Source organism: Mus caroli, unplaced genomic scaffold (assembly GCF_978045245.1).
Source record: "Mus caroli unplaced genomic scaffold, Mus_caroli_1 scaffold_13, whole genome shotgun sequence".
In the NCBI taxonomy this organism is placed as follows: domain Eukaryota; kingdom Metazoa; phylum Chordata; class Mammalia; order Rodentia; family Muridae; genus Mus; species Mus caroli.
In genome coordinates, this window is record NW_028227268.1 from 22,527,891 (window position 1) to 22,551,387 (window position 23,497).

The 23,497-nt window shown below is 42.4% G+C and overlaps 3 protein-coding genes across 3 annotated transcripts; all 3 read left to right on the forward strand.

Annotated features, from left to right (window-relative positions):
* Positions 1–7,490: 7,490 nt before the first annotated feature.
* Positions 7,491–7,901, forward strand: LOC110306348 (keratin-associated protein 2-1-like). The gene has a single exon (XM_021178510.2). It carries the CDS (start codon positions 7,491–7,493, stop codon positions 7,899–7,901), a length of 411 nt encoding a protein of 136 aa, XP_021034169.1.
* Positions 7,902–12,282: 4,381 nt separating this feature from the next.
* LOC110306303 (keratin-associated protein 2-1) lies at positions 12,283–12,678 on the forward strand. The gene has a single exon (XM_021178467.3). It carries the CDS (start codon positions 12,283–12,285, stop codon positions 12,676–12,678), a length of 396 nt encoding a protein of 131 aa, XP_021034126.1.
* Positions 12,679–16,906: 4,228 nt separating this feature from the next.
* On the forward strand, positions 16,907–17,317 carry LOC110304133 (keratin-associated protein 2-1-like). Its single transcript, XM_021175367.1, has one exon. The coding sequence runs from the start codon at positions 16,907–16,909 to the stop codon at positions 17,315–17,317; it is 411 nt and encodes a 136-aa protein (XP_021031026.1).
* The last annotated feature ends 6,180 nt before the right edge of the window (positions 17,318–23,497 follow it).

A 23,497-nucleotide genomic window follows, 5' to 3' on the forward strand; every position in this document is an offset into this window, starting at 1 on the left:
TGTTGCCGCCCCTGCTGCTGTCTGAGACCAGTCTGTGGTCAGGTCTGCTGCCAAACCACTTGCTACCGCCCCACCTGTGTCATCTCCACCTGTCCCCGCCCCATGTGCTGTGCCACCCCCTGCTGCTGCTGAGATCCCTAATCTAGGCACATCTGCTCGTACAGATAGATATGTACCATTCTTGCACGTGAACTCGTAGGACACATGGAATCTGTTTGACATCATTTAGCAGGATGGACCACACAATTCTTGTGAGCCACCATCTTCCCCAGAATCAGTCAACACTTCCTGGCTCACATTACATTCTCTGGTTTGCTACCATGTCTTTCTAATGTTTGTACTGTGCTGAAATTAATCTCTAAGTTGTGAGCTAAGAATTCATCCTAGTTCCCCAAATGAATTGACTTTGTAGCTCTAAATTATTCTTTCCAGTAAATAAGACACTTTCTACAGCCTTTGTCTTAGCATTGACTTTACAACCCCAGACCTGAGGGTCTGGGTATATTCTGTATGTTTTCCCCCTAAAATGAATTTCTTTTATTCTGTTGTTTCTATTCTTTCTAATAAACTTTCTTACATATAAGAATTCATTGGTACTGTCTGTGTCTTCCATAACCATTGCACTCAATCATAGAGGACTTGGGACTGGCTGGTTATGAGCAGCCACTGCTCTTGCAAAGGACCTGAGCTTATTTAAACTCACTGCAGCCCTGGGCTCAGGGGACTGACTACCCTCCTATGGCCTCCATGGGCAACTGCACTCATGTGCACATGCAACCCCTCCACACATATACACAGATACACACACACACACACACACACACACACACACACACATATCCCTTAAAATAAAAATTAATCTTTAAAACATGATTGAGGGGACTGGAGAAATAACTTTACTGCTCTCTTCCAGAGGATCTGAGTTTCGTTCCCAGCACACACACTGGATGGTTCACAACTATTTGTAACTCTATCTCCAGAGGATCTGATGCCTCTGTCCTCAGTGGATGGTTATACACATGGAAACATAAAATTAAAACTAAGATAAATCTTCACAAAATTGAAGATTTACATTTTATATAAATACAGTGGAGATTTAATTATATGTAAATCATTTAAAAGATAAATGCTATGTGATATAAACCCATGAAATGTGTATTTGTATAACATGTGTCTATATGTGTATGTATTAATATTCAATATTGGGAAAATTTTAACTCACATCTTTGTTCTTAATTAAAATACTTATGCCTTTAGTATATGATACCTTTAATCCCAATCAGTTCAATTTTGTAGAAGAACATAAAAGCAAATTTCTGAGGGGAAAAAAAGTACATGCCAGTGAAATTAAAAAAAAAAAATCTTTTAAAAATGCAATGAACCAGGTGTGGTACTGAATGCCTTTAACTCCATTATTCAGAAAAGCTGAGACAGAAGAATCTTAAGTTGAAGGTAACCAAGCTACATAATAAGTATTAGGCCAGGCAGCGCTAGATGGCAAGGCCATGTCTCAATTAATTAATAAACTAATATAAAACAATGTCCTCAACTTATTTCAATAAAAGAAGCAGCATGTGAGAATTTATAATCACAAAGTGACCTGTATTACTCATGGAATTGCACTCTGAAGAAATGCGTATTTTGTTGCGTTTTCAAGGGCCCGTGACTCATCTGGATAGTGTGGAATGTTTCAGAACGTGGTCTTTTGGAGTCTTTGTACCTCAAGCATTTCCAGTCTTAATATTTTATCAGAAACATACCTTCAAGACTGGAATTCTTAAGCTCCTTTTCTCTTTTTTGAGGAGTTTAAAAATTAGGTCATAGTAGCCACGTGTGGATGCACATCTATTTCAAAAAGACCCTATTCTAACAGCTCTTTAAGACACGAAGCTAGCTCATCAGTGAGTTAGCCCAATGTGGTGGTTCAAATGACCCCCATAGGCTCATAAGGCGTGACACTACTAGGAGGTGTGGCCTTGTTGGAGGAAGTGTGACACTAGGGGTGGGCTTTGAGGTTTCAGAAGCTCAAGCCAAGCCCAGTGGCTTTCTTTCTTCCTGCTGCTTGCCCATCCAGATGTAGAACTCTTGGCTTCTTCTCTAGCACCACGTTTGCCTGCATGCTGCCCTGCTTCCAGCCATGTCAATAATGGACTAAACCTCTGAACTGTAGACCAGTTCCAGTTAAATGTTTTCTTTTATAAGACTTGTAATGGTCATGGTGTCTCTTCACAGCAATAGAAACCCTAACTAAGACACCCAGAGGTGCAGTTATCATTCTCATGGTCGAATTGCCCTTTAATTGCATCGCAGCTGAGAACCAAGTCCTAACACAGGAGCCTTTTAAAGGTGGCATTCTTTCACACATGGGACACTCATCCAAACCATTGGTCAGCTGGATGCCTGGTCTGTCGTCTCCTCATGGGCTTACCCCAGCTTCTTTGTAGGTTGCTGAAATCATTCCAGAGAGAAGGATGAAACATCAACACCTAAGGCTCAGGTTCCGTTGTGTAGCATAAGTTCCACCATGTTCTTCTGGTCCCAGCAAACTGTTAAACCACAGCAGATGTGACACCTCTGGCCAACTAGCACTCAGGCAGACAGAATCTGTGACAAGATGATGATAACCCTTTTAGGTCCTTGCCTTGCTGTCTTGCTTACAGTGACTAAGTGGGAGCCTCTCATGCATAAGTTAGGATTGGAAGATTGTGGCCATGGCTGTTCACAAAGGACAGATCGCAGGTGTCAAATGCTTTTCACATTTAATAAGTGAAATGAGGAGGAGGATGGGAGCTCCAGATTGCCTGTGGATCTGAGCACCCGAGACCAGCTGCCCATGGAAGATAGAAACTTCTTGATAGTTAGAATCTGGACCACCCCACAAGCAGAGGGTGTGGTAAGATGCAAAATAATCATGAATAAACAAAAAAATGCACTGTCTTCTCTGCTACCTTGATCACAGCAAGAAAATATCTACTTAACTGAGATTTACTGAACCTGCACATGACCTCCACCAAAGCTCATGGGCTACTATGGGTTAGTAGGACCCTTTGCTCTCAAAAAGGTCCTTTCACTAAGGAGTGCCAGGCCATGGCATAGGATGCCACCATTTTCACTGCCACCTACATAACCTGTGTGGCTTTGAGGAGGAAGTCATGTCCATCACTGTAACACGGAACACACTAAATAGAGGGGATGTCCTACAATTCAGACATAATTGACATCGCCAGTTCTATGATTGATAAAAAGCAAAACAATCAGCTGGGCAGTGGTGGTGGTGGTGGCGCACGCTGTTAATACCGCACTTGAGGCTGAGACTGAGGCAGAGGCAGAGGCAGAGGCAGAGGCAGAGGCAGAGGCAGAGGCAGAGGCAGAGGCAGAGGCAGAGGCAGAGGCAGAGGCAGAGGCAGAGGCAGAGGCAGAGGCAGAGGCAGAGGCAGAGGCAGAGGCAGAGGCGCAGGCAGAAGCAGATGGATCTTTCTGAGTTTGAGTCCAGCCTGGTCTACAGAGTGAGTTCCAGAACAGCCAGGGCTACACAGAGAAACCCTGTCTCAAAACCCAGAAAACAAAAATAAAAACAATAAGGACATTCCTAGAGTCAAGGAATATGAAACTTCTTATAGGTGGAACAAAACATGTAGACTATTAAATCATGACAAATAATGGTACATGGGATGGGGAAATAGATGGCCTATAGTATTTCTCACAATGGTTTCCAGTTTCCTACAAGCTCTCTGATCCGAGACAACTCAATGTCTTAGCTTTGGATCCTGATATAACCATCCAAAATTGGATTTGAAACCCACATTAGCTTTTAGATCTCAGTGTAAGCACAGGGCTTACTCTTCTCCCATTAAATCTCTCCCAAGAACAGGACTTCTCTTGATCAGTGGACCTAATTTTTCTAGTTCTCACATCTGTGTCAGGGGATTCCCATCAAAGTCTCAGCTTTTAATGGGCTTGAAGTAAAGTCACATGACTTCTGTAAGAAGATGGTAAAATCCCAGCTCTGAGAGGATGACTCACACCAGCAAGTTGCAGTACCAGTTCACACCAGGTTACACCAGCTCACCAGTCTGGTCTCCAGTTGCTTACAAATCCCACAGAATAGCAGCTGACTTTCTTCTGCCTTTTGGATTTTCTTTCCTTTCTGTTCAGAAATTTATTAATTTAAAAGTTATATACTGAATTTCTTTAACTCTGCTGTCAAGCAGAACTTATTAACTCATCTCTCAATGGGTCTCTTTTCCCAGGAGAAAACTTTACCTGTCGGTCATTGGAACCATTTAAGAAATGAAATAGAATTTCAAAGGAAATGTTTAATTAAGACATCTACTTCTCAGGTTAGGGAGAAAGCTCAGTCAGGAAAGTGCTTGCCATACAGAGACCTGAGTTCACTCTCCAGAACCATGGAGAAAAAGCTCAGCATAGTGGTACCCGGGTGTAATCCCAGCACCAGGCGGAGAAAGGAGGAACCCTGGTACTCACTGCCCAGTCAACCTATCCAGTCCGATACGTTCTAGACTAGTGAGAGAACCTCAAATGAGCAAAAGGCAGATGACACCTCAAGGTTGTCCTCCTGCCTTAACGCATGGGCATCACATAGGTGTGAGTGTATGCTCAGGCACACACGTATACACTTAGGAAAATATCTATTTTCATAAAACTGTGCCCTTAATATTTTGGTCCTTGTTCTGTCTTTCGGATCACAGACTCGCAGGAAATAGAAAGTGTGAGCTTCTAAACAGAAATCAGGTTATTTGATAACTGATGAGTCTTGACTCTCTGGAACAGGAGGAAGAAAAAGGAACATATGAATATAGGCCATAATCTCACCCTCTAAAAGGCATTGTGTAAGCAGCCCAGCAGAAATTACTAAAATAGTTGATTCTTAACGTAAGTAGATTATTCTGCATTATCTCTACACTCTCTCTTCTCCCATCCAAATAAAGACCTAATAATGTGTTGTGAGCTCCTCTCTCTTGCAGGAGTAGGACTGTCACCTAAAACACAGGACAACTCATTAGATTTTTAACTCCAAATAAACAACAAATACCTTGAAAATGTAAATATGGGTAATCTACATGCAGATACAATTATTATACAGTTATTCATTGTTTATCCTATATTTGCATGTGTCTAGAAAATAGATAATTTCATTTCTGAAATACGACTCCCTTAATTCCTAAAGAAGTCCCACACTAACCTGTGACCAGAAGCCACACCCAGGTTTAAATCAGTCAAACTAACCTGCAGACAGGTAACCCAGAAATAAACACTTACTATTGTACTTGGTGAGAGTTTGCAGATGCTTATTTTAGACCACATTTGAATGCAACTAACTCAATCACGGTCATAATAATCTAACTCAGTATGCCAGACATTGTGCAAAGATAGGAAGATAGTTTTCCACAAAGACAGTAAAAATTAAATGATGTCCAAGAATATGTGCCAGGTTAAATTTTGAATTTTAATAAGTTTTGTGATCATAAATTAATAAATCTGGAGGCTAATAGATAAAACAGTGAATATGGACAGTGTAAAGTCAACTTATTAGCATTAAGTTGTAGAATGATTCCATTGTTTGTAAACATCTTAGTTTAAGCATAAATTTACCAGTGAGGCACAGCTGACTTTGTATCCAGACTCTATTAGTAAACAGCTATGTGATCTCAGGAAAATTAGTTACCCTGTATAAGCTTCAGGTTACTCTTCTCTAGGGTGGAGGTAATAGTAGCCACCTCCACTGGTTATTATGGTAGTTAATCAGTTATTAAAATATCTGTTAAACAGTCCTTGGAACAGATAAAGTGTCTGTTGAGTGGTAACGTAAAGTTTCCATGTGGTAGGCCCCTGAAACCTAACACTCGGGCATGGAATCCATTCGAGGGGGGGGGGGAGGGAACCATGGTAAGCTGTTCTTAAGAGTGGAAGCTTTTAATACAAACATGTTATGAAAGAAAATGGGATTCCCTACAGTAGTATGATGTGAATCACCCATTCAAATGACTAAGACCAACAAAATGTCCAAAGGTTATTAGTAAACAAACTGGGAACTATTTTCCTTCTTCTAGATCATAAAGCACGAAGGGAACGAAGGGAAAAAATCTTTGCGGGTATAATGGATTTGATAAAAGTCACAGCTGCATTTCCATGATGTCGTTCACATACAATAGAGCTAATGGCCCCATGATGTCAAGAAAAGTCCTCACCATTAAAACCTGAGAGGAGTCATTTCAGGATAAATTACATCTAAAGAGCAGTGGAGTCAGGTTGTTTTTATTGTTAACATGTATCGTATGTTTGTGTGCATGCTCTGGGGGGAGGTGTGAGTTTACCATCATGGAGCCAGCCTGATGCCAACACATGTTGTCCTTTGATGACCTTCAGAGAGAACCTTCTGGGCTTGGTCCTCAGCCAGGAGTTACCTGTTTCTGTGGTCAAAAGTTTCCCCACTCCACTGATGGCAGCAGTTAGCAATCTTATATGAACATAAAAGGGAACTTCCTACTCACTTCGATAAAATGATGGTTTACAGAGCGGTAAGCATAGACCTTAGGGCAGATACAATTTACTGATAAGTAAGGGGACTCAGAACTCAGATCTCACACTGCACCCTTGCTGTGTGACCTCAATAAACCCTAAAACTTCAGCCGCAAGAGGGAAGGGATATGTGGACCCATAGACTCTCCACAATCCTTTCCCAGAGTCTACTGATGCAGTGACTAATCCTAAATAAATCCCAAAGATAAAAAAATCTTGAGGAATCTCGGAAGCAGGTTTTATGATCAACGTGGAAGTTGAGTTCAGGGTCTGAGGACAAGAAGGGCATTCCAGGTCAATATGAAAACAACAGCCAGGACTGGAAAGCCCTGATCCTCAGCCAGAGAGAGTGATCAAGCCAGTGTGACAGGCTATAAATGCCCGTGTGGTCCTTCATCACATGTGAAACCACAAACCTGCCAGAAATGCATCCTGGGAGTTCTCTGGGAAGCAGATGTGAATGGTCAGGCTTATAGTGGTGGTATTAATATACTGCTGTCATGTCCATGTGTACTAATGAGGTAAGTCACTGCTTGGGTGGCAACCTGGGGAGGCTTTGAAGACAAAATGATGATGTCAGAGCCAAGGAGAGAGTGGTTAGATCTTATCTGGTTTGGAAAACAAATTCTTTCCTCTTTGATGACTTAGAAATATTCCAAACTCATCGTAATTTAATCCAGTGTTTAGAGTCAGTAAGAATAAACCACAAAAGAAAATAAAGGGATATTTGTGTTGTGTATGCATGATATGTAGGGGGTGGGGACAAAAATACCATTAGTCAATGCTAATTCTTCTCTTAATTAGCCAGAGGATTTACAAGAATGATCATGTGCCTGGGGGTCATAAGCACTGTCCAGGTATATAAAGGGACCCAATCCAGAGGAGACTTCACACCTGAGAACTCCCAACCTCTCTTCACTTCTCAGCCCCACTCCAGCCCAGACACCACCATGACAGGCTCCTGCTGTGGATCCTTCTCCTCCCAGAGCTGTGGAGGAGGCTGCTGCCAGCCCTCCTGCTGCCAGCCCTGCTGCTGCAGGGACCCCTGCTGCTGCCGCCCAGTGTCCTGCCAGACCACAGTGTGTCGCCCTGTGACCTGTGTGCCCCACTGCACCAGGCCCATCTGTGAGCCCTGTCGCCGCCCCATCTGCTGTGACCCCTGCAGCCTGCAGCAGGGCTGCTGTCGCCCCATCACCTGCTGCCCCACCTCTTGCACAGCTGTGGTCTGCAGGCCTTGCTGCTGGGCCTCCACCTGCTGCCAGCCCATCTCAGTGCAGGCTCCCTGCTGCAGGCCCCCCTGTTGCCAGCCTGCTCCCTGTCGCACCACCTGCAGGACCTCCCCCTGCAACACCTGCTGCTGAGCTTCTGGCATCCCCACCAGGAAATGCCCCTACACACTTGTTCACTTGGGCTTTTAATCAAATTAAAAGAAAATATTTTCCCCCCAAAGGTGGCAACAGCTTAACATCCTCCAGCCTGAATACCATGTGAAATAAGGAGATGGCCATCTCTGCCTTATTCCAAATTCCCAGACATCTCTATCAGCGGACATCATTTGCTGTGGATGGTAAATGACCTTCAGACATCCCCAAAATGGACTGGACAAGCCCATTTTGAGCCCTTTTTATTCAGGCAGATCAAATCTTCACCAGTGTCTCTGCCATGTGTTGCTCACTGTTTCAATAAAATGATTTTCCTGTCATAGCAAATGCCACACTCTTGCTTCATTCATTAGTATGTGTTATTAGTGTGTGCTGATGAGCAGGAGTCTAGACTCTGCCCAAGGAAACTGACTTCATTTGTCTCCAATATCCTTTCATCTACTTAGCTCTGATTCATTTCTAAGAGTCATTTCCATCTCTCCAGAAGACATGTCCTAGATCGCAAACCATATATGCGCATGTGCACACCTACTTTCGTGAAGTCAGGCTATATCATGTGCCCTGGTGTACTCTGGTGGCAGCCTGAGCTATCCTACTCCCCGATAAAGCCGTATACTGAGATTACGTATTTCTCTGCATCTGTGGAAGAGACTGTGATTTATCAGCTTTGTCTGTACAGAGGTAGCTCGGGTGCTTAGCAAAAGGCCAGTGTTTGCCTCCCCTTTGTTAAATTAAACTGCAAAGGAACTGCCTTTACAAGAATAAAAACAAGAGACACTTACTTAAATCAAAAGCAAACAAAACAAACCAAAAAAAAAAACAATAACAACAACAAAACTTTTTTCATTGTATATAACTTAACTTCTCTACCTTCTAGTTTCTGTTGTAATTTCCTTCAAACACTGTGTCCAAAAGCAAATTGAAGAGGAAAGGGTTCGTTTCATTGTTCAGGTTAGTCATCATCAAGAGGAGCTAAGGGCAGATGCTCCAGACAAGATCTGAAGCAGAGGCCTTGGAGGAATGCTGCTTACTGCTGGGTCCCTCGGGCAGCTAGATTTCTTTTGTAGTCTAGACCCACCTACCCAGGGATGGCATTGTAAAATGGGAAACTGAGAACTTTTCAGTATAGCTCTCCAGAAAAGTTGAGCGACTTCAACCAGTCACACACCGAGTGTTCAGTGCAATAAGTTGTGCTAGTAGACTGTGTCAGAGAATCTCTAGACAAAATAAACTTAAAAGAAAATGCTCTCCAGTTCAAATCAAGGCACGGAGGGTCAGACAGAATTCAGGAGAAATCGTACCCACCTATTTCAATTTCTTTTTCCTGAGATACTTCACATGTCCAGCAGAAATATACTTTCTAATTAATGCCAATATACCTTCATAGCAGATTACTGTGGTCTCAGAATGAAGGAAATCTTTAAAACCTGTCACAGTTTTAAAATCAATAGAAACAAGACCTAGAATGTAGGACTTCCAAGAAGGCTTTAATAACCAGAACAAAGAGCAATACTATGCACTATGTGTATCTGAAAGCCTTTCTCTTGTACCTGCCCATTCAAGGGAACTTAAAATCTAAAAGCAATATGAGATTCCAAAAGATTGGTTTAATTTTCCTGACTTCAGGCCGATGAATATTTAAACTTAAGGAAGATTAGTTAGATGTATGGTTGATAGATTGTTTATATATAATTTTATAATCTGTGATATACACATGTACATTACACACACACACACTTAAATATAGATGCTACAGAAACAAATTCACTGAGTTTCCTAACCATTGCTTTTCTGAATTTTGAAATTGACCATCTTCTCTTTTTGGTTAATTATATGCATGTTTGGTTAATCATATGCATCCGTTTGTGTGAATAAATCAGTCTGTGAAGAACTCCAGGCAGTGATGACTCCACTTGACAGATGAGGAAGCTGTGGCTGGGAAGATGTCATTTGCCTGAGATACACAGTTCCCTCTTCCCTCAACCCTCCCCATCCTCATTTCTGGCTCCTATGACCAGAGGATATTTTAAAGATTGCTACTATGAATGGATTCTCTATGAAAAACATACTCTGTTTTCAGAATTGTAGACACCCCCTGACATCTAGAAGCCCCCCCCCAACCTAGTTCCTGAGAGGACACAATCATAAAACTATTGAGATGAGGACACGGCCTACCAACAGTCACCATCATTATGTTCTTTGCCAATCAAATGACAAGTCTCATGATTAATTATCATTATCCTTAAAATGTGCATGTTCCCACTGGTGATTACACTCTTGCAGAATGCTTGGAACTAGAATAATATGAGATTAAAAAGATCATGTCATAAAATTCAGGGACAGTCCCCGTGTAACAAGTCCATCCCTGACTATGTGTCAGCAAGAGCTCTAGAGCAGAAGAACCAAGAGTGGTCATAGGATCTGACCGTGGCAGCGTTCTGGTATCCTTGCAGGGATTTGTATCTGGATAAGCTGAACACGACGGTACACAAAACATCCAATGTCAGTGTGGGTTATGGAACCAACATATGTCCCATCTTCCAGAGGAAATGATATGGTGAAAGGAAAGAACAGTATTACAACTTCACATCTCCTACCTGAAATTTGGAGTCTTGGATTAGTCACTATCTGTTGTGACAACATTCCTGACTGTGGCAATTGGAGGAAGCAAGGCTTTTATTTTAAAGTGCAATTCCAGGTCTTGGCACATCATGATGGGGGAGTCCAGGTGGCAGGAGGTTGGAGCAGCTGGTCACAGCACATCTGTAGTCAAGATCAGAGAGCAATGAGTTAGTGCATGCTCCATGGTACTCAGCTCACACTCACTTGCATTTACTCCAGAGCCCAGGCCACGAAACATTGATACCCCCACACAGGGTCAGTCTACCCACAGACAGGGTCTGGCTTCCCACTTCAGTTAACTCAATTAAGGAAACAACACACAGGCATAGCCACAGGCTGACCTAATCTAGACAATTGTGACTCGTTCCCAGGTTGATTCTCCACTGTGACTAGTTGACAATCCAAACTAGCCATCACACACACTCAGAGGCAAACTTGATCCCAGAGTCCTCAGCAATCCTTGTCCAATGCATACAGCAGCCTCCCAAACCTTGACTCATCTCTGGTATCTGTCTATTGTAGTGGTGATACCTAAAATTCTTTATGCAGTCACTACTCCACTAAGTCTCGTCCTTCTAATAATCTTATATCATATTTTATAGGCACTCACAATTCTCAGCCACCAATCCACATATTGACTACAGTAAGATAATTGATTCCTCCTCAAATATGTTCAATAGATTTTATTCAAGCTTTTTATTTTGTGTATGGATGTACACGCATGTCTGTGGGTGCAGTTGTGTCAGGGTGTAAGTGAGGAAGTCAGAGGACAACTTGCAGGAGTCCATTTTCTCTTTCCACCATGTGGCTTCTGGGATTTGTCTGGCCTGGTGGCAGGAGCCATCTCACCAGCTCCACAATAGATTTTTAAAGAACTTACGTGCCATGTCTCTGTCGCACTTAGGAAGCAAGAAATATAATAATCAAGAGACAAATTCAGAAGACAGGCATGAGTAAAACCATCACTTGTTTTGATCTTATTTACAAAGTTCTTCACCTTAAATGGCTTTTAGTTTTAGCTTGTCTCCCTACAAATTGTCACTGCTCTGTGGTAAGAAATTTCAAGGCCTAGTTTTTTCTTCTCTATCCCCCAAATTGCCCTGTCCACATATTAAGTACCTCGCAAGAGGTTTCCAGTTACGGGACAATTCAAGTCCTTTCTCAAATGCCACTCTGATGCTTTGGTGACTCAGTCTCCAGGAACAAGGTAATAATCCATTTTCCAGAAGCCCTGGGGCATATTTTCCATAACAACATAGACACACACCTACTTTTATGAGCCATCTTGGCTCTTCAGGAATTGTTACTGTGTCTGGATGTCACTCAGAGCTCAGGCTGGTGACTCATGCGCATTGTAGGCTCACACCGCCTCAGAGACTGTGAACAAGGGGAAAGTGACATCACCAGTGTGTCCTCTGGACTTTCAGTCTGTCACAATGGTCTAGCCTGGGAGGATTGACTGACAGGTGAGCAATTGTTCTGATGATACAAATTACCAAGTGTTCATTCCAAGGGAATAGGAGAAGGCTAGGAAGAAAAGCATCCTTGCAGATATTGGAACTGTTGCCAGGCAACTGAATCCAGGGCTCTCTTTTCATTGGGTAACCACAAGTCCAGGAAATGGCCTTTGGTCAGCACTTTTCAGGTATATAAAGGGACCCGACCCAGACAAGACATCATACCTGAGAACTCCCAACCTCTCTTCACTTCTCAGCCCCACTCCATCCCAGACACCACCATGACAGGCTCCTGCTGTGGATCCTTCTCCTCCCAGAGCTGTGGAGGAGGCTGCTGCCAGCCCTGCTGCTGCAGGGACCCCTGCTGCTGTCGCCCAGTGTCCTGCCAGACCACAGTGTGTCGCCCTGTGACCTGTGTGCCCCACTGCACCAGGCCCATCTGTGAGCCCTGTCGCCGCCCCATCTGCTGTGACCCCTGCAGCCTGCAGCAGGGCTGCTGTCGCCCCATCACCTGCTGCCCCACCTCTTGCACAGCTGTGGTCTGCAGGCCTTGCTGCTGGGCCTCCACCTGCTGCCAGCCCATCTCAGTGCAGGCTCCCTGCTGCAGGCCCCCTTGCTGCCAGCCTGCTCCCTGTCGCACCACCTGCAGGACCTCCCCCTGCAACACCTGCTGCTGAGCCATCACATAGGCAGTTTCTTCAGGTGAACAGAACTCTTCCTACTGCTGATGGAGCGGAGAGACACCACTTTTGCATCCCATCTGTACTTCCCCAGTTCACCCAACTGTAAAGGCCTATCAAATTCCCCATATACATATTCAGCTAGTCATCTGCATAGCTCTAGACATACCCTAGCTCCCATCAGCAGAATTCTTGGCATCAAAAGCGTATGTAAGCAAATTTTAAGTTTTTTCATGAAGATACATCCCATTGAGTCACTGTATTTTTTTTTAATTGCAAGGTTCAGATGGGATATGTTTTCAGCATGGTATCCTTGTGCTATGGTTTTACATGATAAAAAATAAAATTTTATTTTTGGTGAAGTACACACATCCTTTCTGTATTCTTTCTTGATGTTTGAAACCTCATTGATGTGTAAATTACACTGTTCAGAATGGGATGTCTAGAAGGAAAAATGTTCTTAACAGCTGTATTTTGACCTTCCCTCCCCACCCCCAAGAGCCTTTGAGGTGCATGGTCCATGATGGTGAAAAGAATTTGAACATTTCAGATCATCTCGCCAATGGGCTTTCGTCTTTAAAGACACAGACTTCGGTGGTAACAGGACAAAAACAGTGAGACAGATCTTCGATCCTGAGTATGATTTGGGAGTGGTTCATACACACAAGAAAAGGAACAAAGCCCGAGTTACAGACCCACTCGCTTCCCAACATAGAAAACTATGCCATGGTCATCTCACCCAGGAACCCCTCATCACTGAGGTCTTGTTTAGTTCCTGGGTCAGACTTTCTCTCATCTCCCCAGCCAGCACCACCACAGCAGCTAGGTTTCCGATGAAGCTGCTGATGAGAACAGAATCATACAGCCTTTGTTAGAATCTCACATACCATGTCACTGAAACAGTGCCAACATGGGTTCATATGGGGTATATTAATTACTAATTACTAATGTAATCAGGTGATTACATTAACCCTTTGTGGGGCAGTTTCACTGTTGTCAGATAAACCAGTCAGGAAGGCTAACCACTGGTTTTGGGTTTATTTATTTATTTATTTATTTATTTATTTATTTATTTATGGTTTCCCACCCCACTCAAAAAATGCCATCTACTAACTCAGCAGGGTAGCACATGCCTTTATCCCCAGCACTTGGGAGACAGAGGCAGGAGGATCTCTGTGGGTTCAAGGCCACTCTGGTCTCCAAAGTGATTTCCAGGACAGCCAGGGCTTTTACAAAGAGCAACTCTGTCTTGGAAAAAAAAAACAAACAAACAAACAAAAAAGGGCATCTACCACAGAAGTCATTCTAAAGAAAAAACAGACACAAACAATTTACAAAACAAGAGCTAAAAAAAAAAGCAATGTAAAACTTTTGTGTCTTTGGAACCAAATATAAGTGAATCTTTTGAAATGTGCTGCTTGTACGCTTAGCCATACGCACTGATTAGTGAGAGAAGTCGAGTAAGAAAGCTTTGTGAGGGGAGGGTCTGGGCTGGCTTCAGTCAAGACTGGAGTTTGATTCATCTGCACAATGCATGGCACATAGAAAATAATAAATTATATTGAAAATAAGTAAGCATTAAGTAGGTGAGAGGAGAGGAAGACACCTTCCTAGCCCCATTCTCCTTCTTTCTGATACGTGTATTCTTATTCTGCTAAGCTGGCTTACTCCACAAAGTGTTGCAACAAGAAGTAATATGTACAGGGTGTTCTGTGGTTAGCAACTTTTAGGAACCATTTGATAAAATTTTAGTATGTGTACAATGGGTTGTTACTATTATCTTTTGTTTATTATTGTTGTTGTTGTTGTTGAGGGTAATTATTTCCCAGCAGGCCTTCGGTTTACAGATCCCATTTCTTTGTATCATTCTCTCAGTGCTGGAGTTGGAGCCTTACAAACACTAAGCAAGAGTTCTATCGCTGAGCTACCTCCCTCTCTCTAAGTCAAATCTCTTTCTATATATCTTTCTTCATGTATTAGTCAGGATTTTCCAGAGTCACAGAATGTATGGAATGTCTTTCTATATTGAGGGAATTTATTATGATGACTTACAGTCTGTAATCCAACTCCCCAGCAATAGTCAGCTGTGAATTGGAAGTCCAAGGATCTAGTAGTTGCTCAGTCCCACAGGGCTAGTTGTTTCAGCTGGTCTTCTGTAGAAGTAGGTTCCAACAGATTGCTGGCAAGTAAGTGCAAGCTGTGAAGAAGATCAAATCTTCCTTCTTCCAATGTCCTTATGTAGGTCTCCAGCAGAAGGTATGACCCAGATTAAAGGTGTGTACCACCAATGCCTGGATCTGAGACTTGTTTTGTTCCAGGCTGACCTTGAACTCAGGAACCTGCTTGCCTCAGTCTCCTGGGATTAAAGGCATGTACCACCTTAGCTGGGCCTATGCCTTTCATAGCCACTATGCCTCAAGGTCTCCATGCCAAGATCTAGGTCAGAAACTTGTGTCTTCCAGCCTCAAGATCTGGATCACAGGTGATCCCTCCAATTCTGGATTGTAGTTCATTCCAGACATAGTCAAGTTGACAACCGGGACTAGCCATTACAGTTCACCACTTTAAAATAATCTCTAAATACCTCTGCTTTATTCTCCTCAGTACTTTTAGTCTTAGACATATAGAAACTTTCTTTTATCTTGCTGTGCTTTCTCAGACAGATGATGTTGTGTTGTCTTCCACACTATCTTTACTATCACTCATTTGTCTCTGTGGTAACCCTGTGCCTGTGTCAGCTACACTGGCTGCTAGCATGCTGAGTGACCCTGTAAAGAACTGTGTAAGTGGCAGGACAGATGGCAAGGAGTGAACTGGAGTCTTCAACCACAGATCTAAGGCAGAAATAATTGCAGAGAAAGGACAGACACAGGAGCCATAAAATAATGACATAAATTTTGTAGAAGGCCTGAGAGTTTGAGGCAACTGAACATCACAGTTGGTTCTGTGGGTGGGAATGAACTTCATGAGGTGTTGGAGATACTAGATATAGACAAGGTAAACTAAGACTGCTTTTATTGAAACTAGCTAGGACTATTCTACTCGGGGATGGAAGCCTCTCTGGATAGGCTCAGGGTCTTTGACTTCCTCACCTGTTTGGTGGCTTTGTTCAAAGTGTCTCATGACCAATTAACTATGCCCAATTGTGACACTCTGTTTGGAGGCATGTTTTAGAATTTTGAGAATTCCCAAATTATGTGAGACTCAATTCTTCTAGTTCCTGGAGATACTTGGTAAGAGAGAATGTGTACAGATGACTCTGAAGGTGTCACAAATAACAATTATAAAAGTATATACATCATTAAAATTATTAAAGCAAATACTCCATTAGACCTGGTCATGTAGTCCTCATCATTAATTCTGCAGCTCATTGGACTTATGAACAATATCACGGCACATATTTGGGGGCTGAGTATTGGCTGTAGCATTTACTAATGTTTGACATTGAGAAAAATCACTTACCGAGTATGATATAGGGAAACCAAAGGATATCATAATCCTGACCTTGTAGGGATTTATTAAGAATAAATTAATACACTCATTTAGTTAAGCATGATGTTTGACACAGATAGCATTGAGCAATATTAAATAAAAATAGTAAACAATGGAATTCCTTTTGTCTTAGAAAAGTAAGACCCTGAAAATCAGCGAATGTGTAGCCAAGGCCACTGAAAATACAGGCCTGCTAGGGTGTGTTCCTGGAGCTCCAGAAGGAGATAGAAAATTCGTATTAAGCTATGTTGGCAGACTCTGTGAACACTCTTGCTTTGTTTTGTGCAGAGAGTTGAACAATGGAGAAGGAACAGCAAGATGATTTGCTGAATTCACTTCCACTGTGAGTAAGTAACCCCAGTGGCACGGGAGCTCTTTTGGGACATCAAAATACTACCTAGCAAAACTATGAACGTAATTGGCGACTTTGAAGTTAGAGCCATTAAGTTCATATTTGAACCATAAATAGCAAGATATAATGAGCTGTCATTAAGTAAGGGACACAAATAATCTTTTACAAGGTCCCGAGCACTTGAAACACGCCCAGAGGACTTACCAATCCACCAATGCCCTTCTAGAAGGGACAAACCCAAAACAAGGAAATTGTCCTCAGTCCTGGGGGGTCATCAGCACTGCCCAGGTATATAAAGGGACCTGACCCAGAGAAGACATCACACCTGAGAACTCCCAACCTCTCCTCACTTCTCAGCCCCACTCCAGCCCAGACACCACCATGACAGGCTCCTGCTGTGGATCCTTCTCCTCCCAGAGCTGTGGAGGAGGCTGCTGCCAGCCCTCCTGCTGCCAGCCCTGCTGCTGCAGGGACCCCTGCTGCTGTCGCCCAGTGTCCTGCCAGACCACAGTGTGTCGCCCTGTGACCTGTGTGCCCCACTGCACCAGGCCCATCTGTGAGCCCTGTCGCCGCCCCATCTGCTGTGACCCCTGCAGCCTGCAGCAGGGCTGCTGTCGCCCCATCACCTGCTGCCCCACCTCTTGCACAGCTGTGGTCTGCAGGCCTTGCTGCTGGGCCTCCACCTGCTGCCAGCCCATCTCAGTGCAGGCTCCCTGCTGCAGGCCCCCTTGCTGCCAGCCTGCTCCCTGTCGCACCACCTGCAGGACCTCCCCCTGCAACACCTGCTGCTGAGCCAACGGACATTACCACTAAGGATCCCTGGGTGATGGCTAGGTTCATCCTGCTGTCACTCAGGACATGATTTTATATATATATATATATATATATATATATATATATATATATATATATATATAATCTCTTTAGTAGTCTAGTCTTCAAACTGTTTCAACCTATACATGGAAGATATCTTCTTTTAGGGCCCCTTTCTGATAGAGAACATTGTTCCCTCTTTGTACTGTGACCTAACTCTTCCGTGGTATTGTCTGTTTTCTAATAAACTCAGCATTCTCAGCATAGATATCATGAGTGTTATGATGTTTTCCTTTGGTCTGTTGTCTCAATCACCAGAGAGGTTTTTTTCAAGACAAGGTTCAGAATAACCTTCAATTGTTCTGAAAAACAACTTACGTCTGAGTTGTTCTCTTTGGGCTCACTGCAAATGGCACATGACGAGAATGGTGACAGCCAGTCACCATCTGTTCATTACATAATCCAAATTCCACCCTCACCAGCCAACTGAGAACCTGCCTGCATTGACCAGCCTGTTAGGAAGCAGTGTTCAGACAGCATCTGCATGCCCAGTCTGGTAGCTTGTCACTTGAGCAGCTATCTGTTGGTGCATCATGAAAATCTTCAAAGCTGAGGTGGGAGAAACTCCAAGCTACGTCTGTTGAATCATCTCTGAGTTTGAAGTAAAGAAATAGCTAATGGGTAGAAAATACATTGGTTATTAATTGAGGTCAAATGTAATCATAGTTATAGGTGTCAATAAATTACCTCCCAGAGAATAGAGAATTCCCAAAAATTCCACCTTGAAGTCAACACTTGTGCTCCATATGGTAGAAATGAAAGAAGCTTATTCATCCTGTCCAAGTCCTTACATCTCCTTAGCTTGTTGCCAGTGTGACTGCTGCTTTCAACGATGAATCTCCTTCTATGTGCTTCAGAGGAGACATTTAGAACGCGACTGACAGTGCCATCTCTTAGGGATATTAAGTCTGCAATGGCCTTCCATATCTGCTTAGCGTTGTGCTCAGAAAGTGTGTGACAATGACATTTTTCAGGTACATCCATCCCTGTTCATTGGTATGTTTTTATTGTACAATTACTACAAATGAGGCACTGTGCTCATGCAGTGAAGACTCCCGAGGATGAAGCATGAGATCCTGCTTGAGAGAGTATTTACTCTATGTAGGAAGACGATGTGCAAAAACTAAGCAAACTGCATACCATAAGCAACATAAATATAAACATTTTAAAAATTAGCTAAGCATGGGGTCCAAACTTATAATCCCAAAACTTGGGAGGTTGACACAGGAGAATCATTAAAACTTTGAGGATAGCCTAAGCTATGTAGTAAGGTCCTGCAAGAGAGAGGAATGGAGGAAAAGAGAGGGAGATAAAGAGAGACCAGGCATGGTGGCACACACCTGTAAGCCCATCACTATGAAATCAGACAAGGGGAGACCAGGAGTTTGAAGCCAATGATGGCTACATGGTTTGAGGTCTGCCTGGATATATGAGAGAGAGAGACTGTCATCCTTGTCTCCAGCGCAAAAAGGAGAGAAAGGGGGTAGATTTAAATGGATGAAGATGATAAACCTACTAGGAAATGCCACACAACTGTCCATAAACGACATCTGTTTATGCCTAAATTATAATATTACACAAAACCTAGTCATAGTTGCTAATATTCAATTTCTTCTTTAGATTTTAATTATATTTATTTTAATTATATTTTTTAAGTAAACACATGCTTCTACTATGAATTAATATAGTATCTAAAAGCTATTATTGGAGGTAAAAAAAGAGGGTAATAGAATTTATATATTATAAAAGCAAGAGAGGGAATTATTTAAATGGGGACAGAAGATCCAGGAAGATAGTATTTAGAGCAAATAAGTATATGATGATATCATTAATATTAAAACTATAGGATATATTTGAAAGTGTCCCAGTGAGGCCAATTTCTTTGTGTGCTTACCAAAATCAAAATAAAAAATTAAGAGTTCAAAGAAACTGTTACCATCCTGGAGAAAACACTTAAGTCACTTCTAATTATCTTTTGATTTCAAAAACTTACCTATTTATCAAAGTCTCGTTGAACCTATAGTAATGTTTTGTATTGCTAAAGAATTCTCTCTCTCTCTTTCTCTCTCTCTCTCTCTGGTATGCCACTAGATATAGTGGGATTCTCTGGTATTTAAAAATATAACCAAATTATAACACATTTAATTTATCTTTTAACACTTGAAGATTGCTGCTCAATTGTATAAAACTATCAGCATGTTTATGCTCCAAATTAAGAATTTTGTAAGCTGCAAGCTATTCATGTTATATATACAATGGTTCTTCCACTTGTATGAACAATCAGGAGTTTGAGATCACAAAAGAATATTTTCCACACAAAATATATTCACAACAATGTTATTGAATGGAGGTCTATAATTTGATAATCAAAATATATTGCCCACCACCGCTAGGAAGCTTTCTAAATTCTTTACAAACCTTTACAAAAAATAAAATAAAATAAAATAAAATAAAATAAAATAAAATAAAATAAAATAAAATAAAATAAAAACTGTGTTGTTGGGTGGTGGTGTTTGCGGTAATACACACCGTCCACAGCTCTGAACATACTTGGCCTCTTCACTCAGCAGGAGTCCAATTCCCCTGGAAATGGTTTGTTCTTTCTAGGTACATTAATTTTACTTTATGATATTAAGAAAACTCACCATTAAATATTCATCTTATTTGGTGGGCATCCTGTGGTGGCTGCACTGGCTCACATCAAACATGCTGACTTTGTTCTGAATTCAAATTTTAAAGTGCGGGGTGTGTGTGTGTGTGTGTGTGTGTGTGTGGTGTATTCACGCACATGCATGTTTATTTGGGGCATGACCCTTGGGTGTTACTTCTTAGATGTCATCACCACTGGTTAAGGTAGGCTGGCTGTCCAAGTAGCCCAGAGCATCTGCCTATCTCTTCCTCCCCAGCACAGGATTATAATCATATGCTACCACACCTTGCTTTTAAAACAAAACAAAAACATGGGTTCTGGGAGTTTAACTGAGGTCCTGATGCTTACAATCCAAAGCACTTTACCCTGAGTTATCGCCCTTTCCAATAATGTAATCTTTTAAATACATTTTTTAGATAGCATCTCACTACACAGTTCAAGCATTCCTCAAACTAGAAATGTCCCTGTTTCTGCACCCTGAGTACTGGGATTACAGGCTAAACGCCAGCTAAAATGCATTCATTCATCTAATAAAGATGAGACACGAAATGCCTGACTCTGCTCTTAGTCCTTGGTGAGTATTTGCTCATTTAATCCCCATCACAACCAGATATGCACAATTACATGACCCAAGGACACAAAGCCAGTGAGTGGCCCAGCTTTGTGTGAGTGTTGAGTGTTACTGGATAAGTGGTTTCAGAAAACAGCACCTGTCTGGCTGCCAATGTGAGAGCAAGCCATTGAGTCCTCTCAGCCCTGCATCATGGATGATGGGAACATGAACCATATATCCAATGAGGATGAGCTAGGAAACCAGGGTAAGTATGCTACAGTAACAAAAAGAGCCTGAAGAGTTTGCTGAGCCATCCTCAGATTCTTTCCTTGTAGATCGCTATATAAGAGGAAGAAAAGATCCCTATGGGGTGACTGATAAGAAGTATATGTAGCAAAAATTTGTGTTATGAAGTTGCTGCTGTGTGTCTTTAGAGGGGACTCCCAGTGCAAAAAGAAAAAAAAAATAACTATGATACTCCATAGCAACAGGAAATCTGATTGTTAATGTGCACCAAACATAAAAGTTTTTATTTATGTTACTGTTTGAAAAGGAAGGGGGGGGGAGAGGGGGGGAAAGGTGAGGGAGGAGAAGAGAAGGCGGAGGAGAAAAGAAAAGGAAAGAGAAGCAGGAGGAGGAAGAAAAGGAGGAGAAAAAGGGGGAGGAAGAAGAGGAAGAGGAGGAGAAGGAAGAGGAACAAGGAGGAGGAGAAGAAGGAGATGAAGATGAGGAGATGAAGAAGGAAGAGGAGGGGAAGGAGAGGAAGAGGGAGAGGGAGGAGGAGAAGGAGAAGAAGGATGAGGAGAAGGAGGAGGAGAAGGAGGAGGAGGAGAAGAAGAAGGAGAAGGAGGAGAAGAAGGATGAGGAGAAGGAGGAGGAGAAGGAGGAGAAGGAGGAGGAGGAGAAGAAGAAGGAGAAGGAGGAGAAGGAGGAGGAGGAGAAGAAGAAGAAGGAGAAGAAGGAGGAGGAGGAGGAAGAGGAGGAGGAGGAAGAGGAGGAAGAGGAGGAGGAGGAGGAGGAGGAGAAGAAGAAGAAGAAGAAGAAGAAGAAGAAGAAGAAGAAGAAGAAGAAGAAGAAGAAGAAGAAGAAGAAGAAGAAGAAGAAGAAGAAGAAGAAGCCACCTCCTGTATTTGAACAAAGGAGAGCTTTTAAAGCATGTCAAGCCATAAGACTTATCTACATTTCTCCCTCCTCTATCTCTGGTGGCGGCAGTATATCCAGTCAGTTCACATTGTTTTTTCTTTTGGGGTGATGTCTCATATAGGCCATGCTGACTTTGAACTTGCTATGTAGCAGATTACCTTGTACTCCAGATCTTCTTGTCTCTGCCTCCCAAATACTGGGATTATAGCTGAGTACCACTATGCCCAGTATATGGGATCAAAACCAGGATTTTGTGGGTGTTAGGCAAGCATTTTACCAACTGCACTCTAGTTCCTTTAAAAGTAGTTAAATTATGTTTTAGTTACTACTGAGGTGACTTTAGATCCTGGAACCGGGACACACTTGTACATATGTGTGTGTTGTGACAGGGATCATTCTAAAATCACTAGATGCTGCCTCAGAAGTTATAGAAAGATTTGCAAAGCTGGAAAGTAAGGAGACCCACCCTGAAGAAGCACATCCAGTGTGTTTTGAGCAGAGCCACGGTATTGTACAACTGTGGGGCAGCCTTCCTGCCTACCTTCCATGGAAGATGGATTGAATAACACCTAGGCAGACTAGGGTTAGAAACCTTGTATCATTTCCACTTGATGATAGTCATAGGATATCAAGGAACAGGGGGAGGGGATCTCCCCACAGCAACTATGCTGCGGAAATAGCTCAGGAGTAAAGTTCTTGCCACAGAATCATCCCTATCTGAGTTTGGACCTTTAGCCCCAGTGCAAAGGCTGGGTACAGCAGTGTGCATCTGTAACCCCAGCCATGAGGCGAGGAAGAGACAGGTGGAGTTAATTGGCCAGAAAAATTGGCTAAATTAGTGAGCTAAATTCAAGTTCAGGCAAGAGATCCTGTCTCAAAAAAGTAAGGTGAAGCCCAAGAAGAAAACACTGACAGGGACCTTCGTCTTCCACACGTGCACATGCACACACATGCACGCATGTGCAATGTACTCATACATACACCAACACATACATAGAAAAGCCATGTTTCCAGTTAGGCGTGATGGTATGTGCACATCTGTAATTCCAACCTTTGGGCATCTGAAGCAGGAGAATCATGAATTCAAGGCTAGCCTGGGATACACAGTGAGTCCCTGCCTCAAACAAGCAACAAAGAAAATAGGATTTCGAAATGAAAATCAGTTCCCTGTGACCAGAAATCAGGAAAAAAGATGATGCTCAGTGACCTTAGATAATTTCACTTAATACACACACACATTTTATAAAAATAAAGTTGGGAGAACTAGAGAGCAGTGACCTTGGATTATATCATTTAATACATACATGATTTATAAAAATAAACTTGGGAGGACTTAGAGAGATGGCTGAATATTTCTAAGAGTACATGCTGCTAGCAAAAGCCCGAGGTTTAATTTCCAGCATCCATGTGGTGACTCTCAGCTACCTGTAATTCCAGGTCCAGGGCATCCAATACCCCCTGTTGACCTCTTAGAGGATGAGGCACGTACATGGTATATACACATATGTATAGGCAAAACAGTCATAGAAAATAAAATAAACACATCTAAAATACATTTTAATTTTCTGCCTTTGAGCTGCTGTTCTAGCTGAGGAATTTGTATTATCTTGTACCAAACAGTAAATAAATATATTGTCAAAGAAACCCATATAAAACAATGTGTCTAGTGCCTGTTTGGTTTATGGACACATGCTTCCAGGCTACTCATTAAGGGAGAAGGATCCAGTCCATGATCTATGCATCTCATACCTTA

What these genes read in the sequence shown, in the direction of transcription:
- LOC110306348 (XM_021178510.2), top strand. Translation starts at nt 7,491, where the DNA reads ATGACAGGCTCCTGCTGTGGATCCTTCTCCTCCCAGAGCTGTGGAGGA.
- LOC110306303 (XM_021178467.3), top strand. Translation starts at nt 12,283, where the DNA reads ATGACAGGCTCCTGCTGTGGATCCTTCTCCTCCCAGAGCTGTGGAGGA.
- LOC110304133 (XM_021175367.1), top strand. Translation starts at nt 16,907, where the DNA reads ATGACAGGCTCCTGCTGTGGATCCTTCTCCTCCCAGAGCTGTGGAGGA.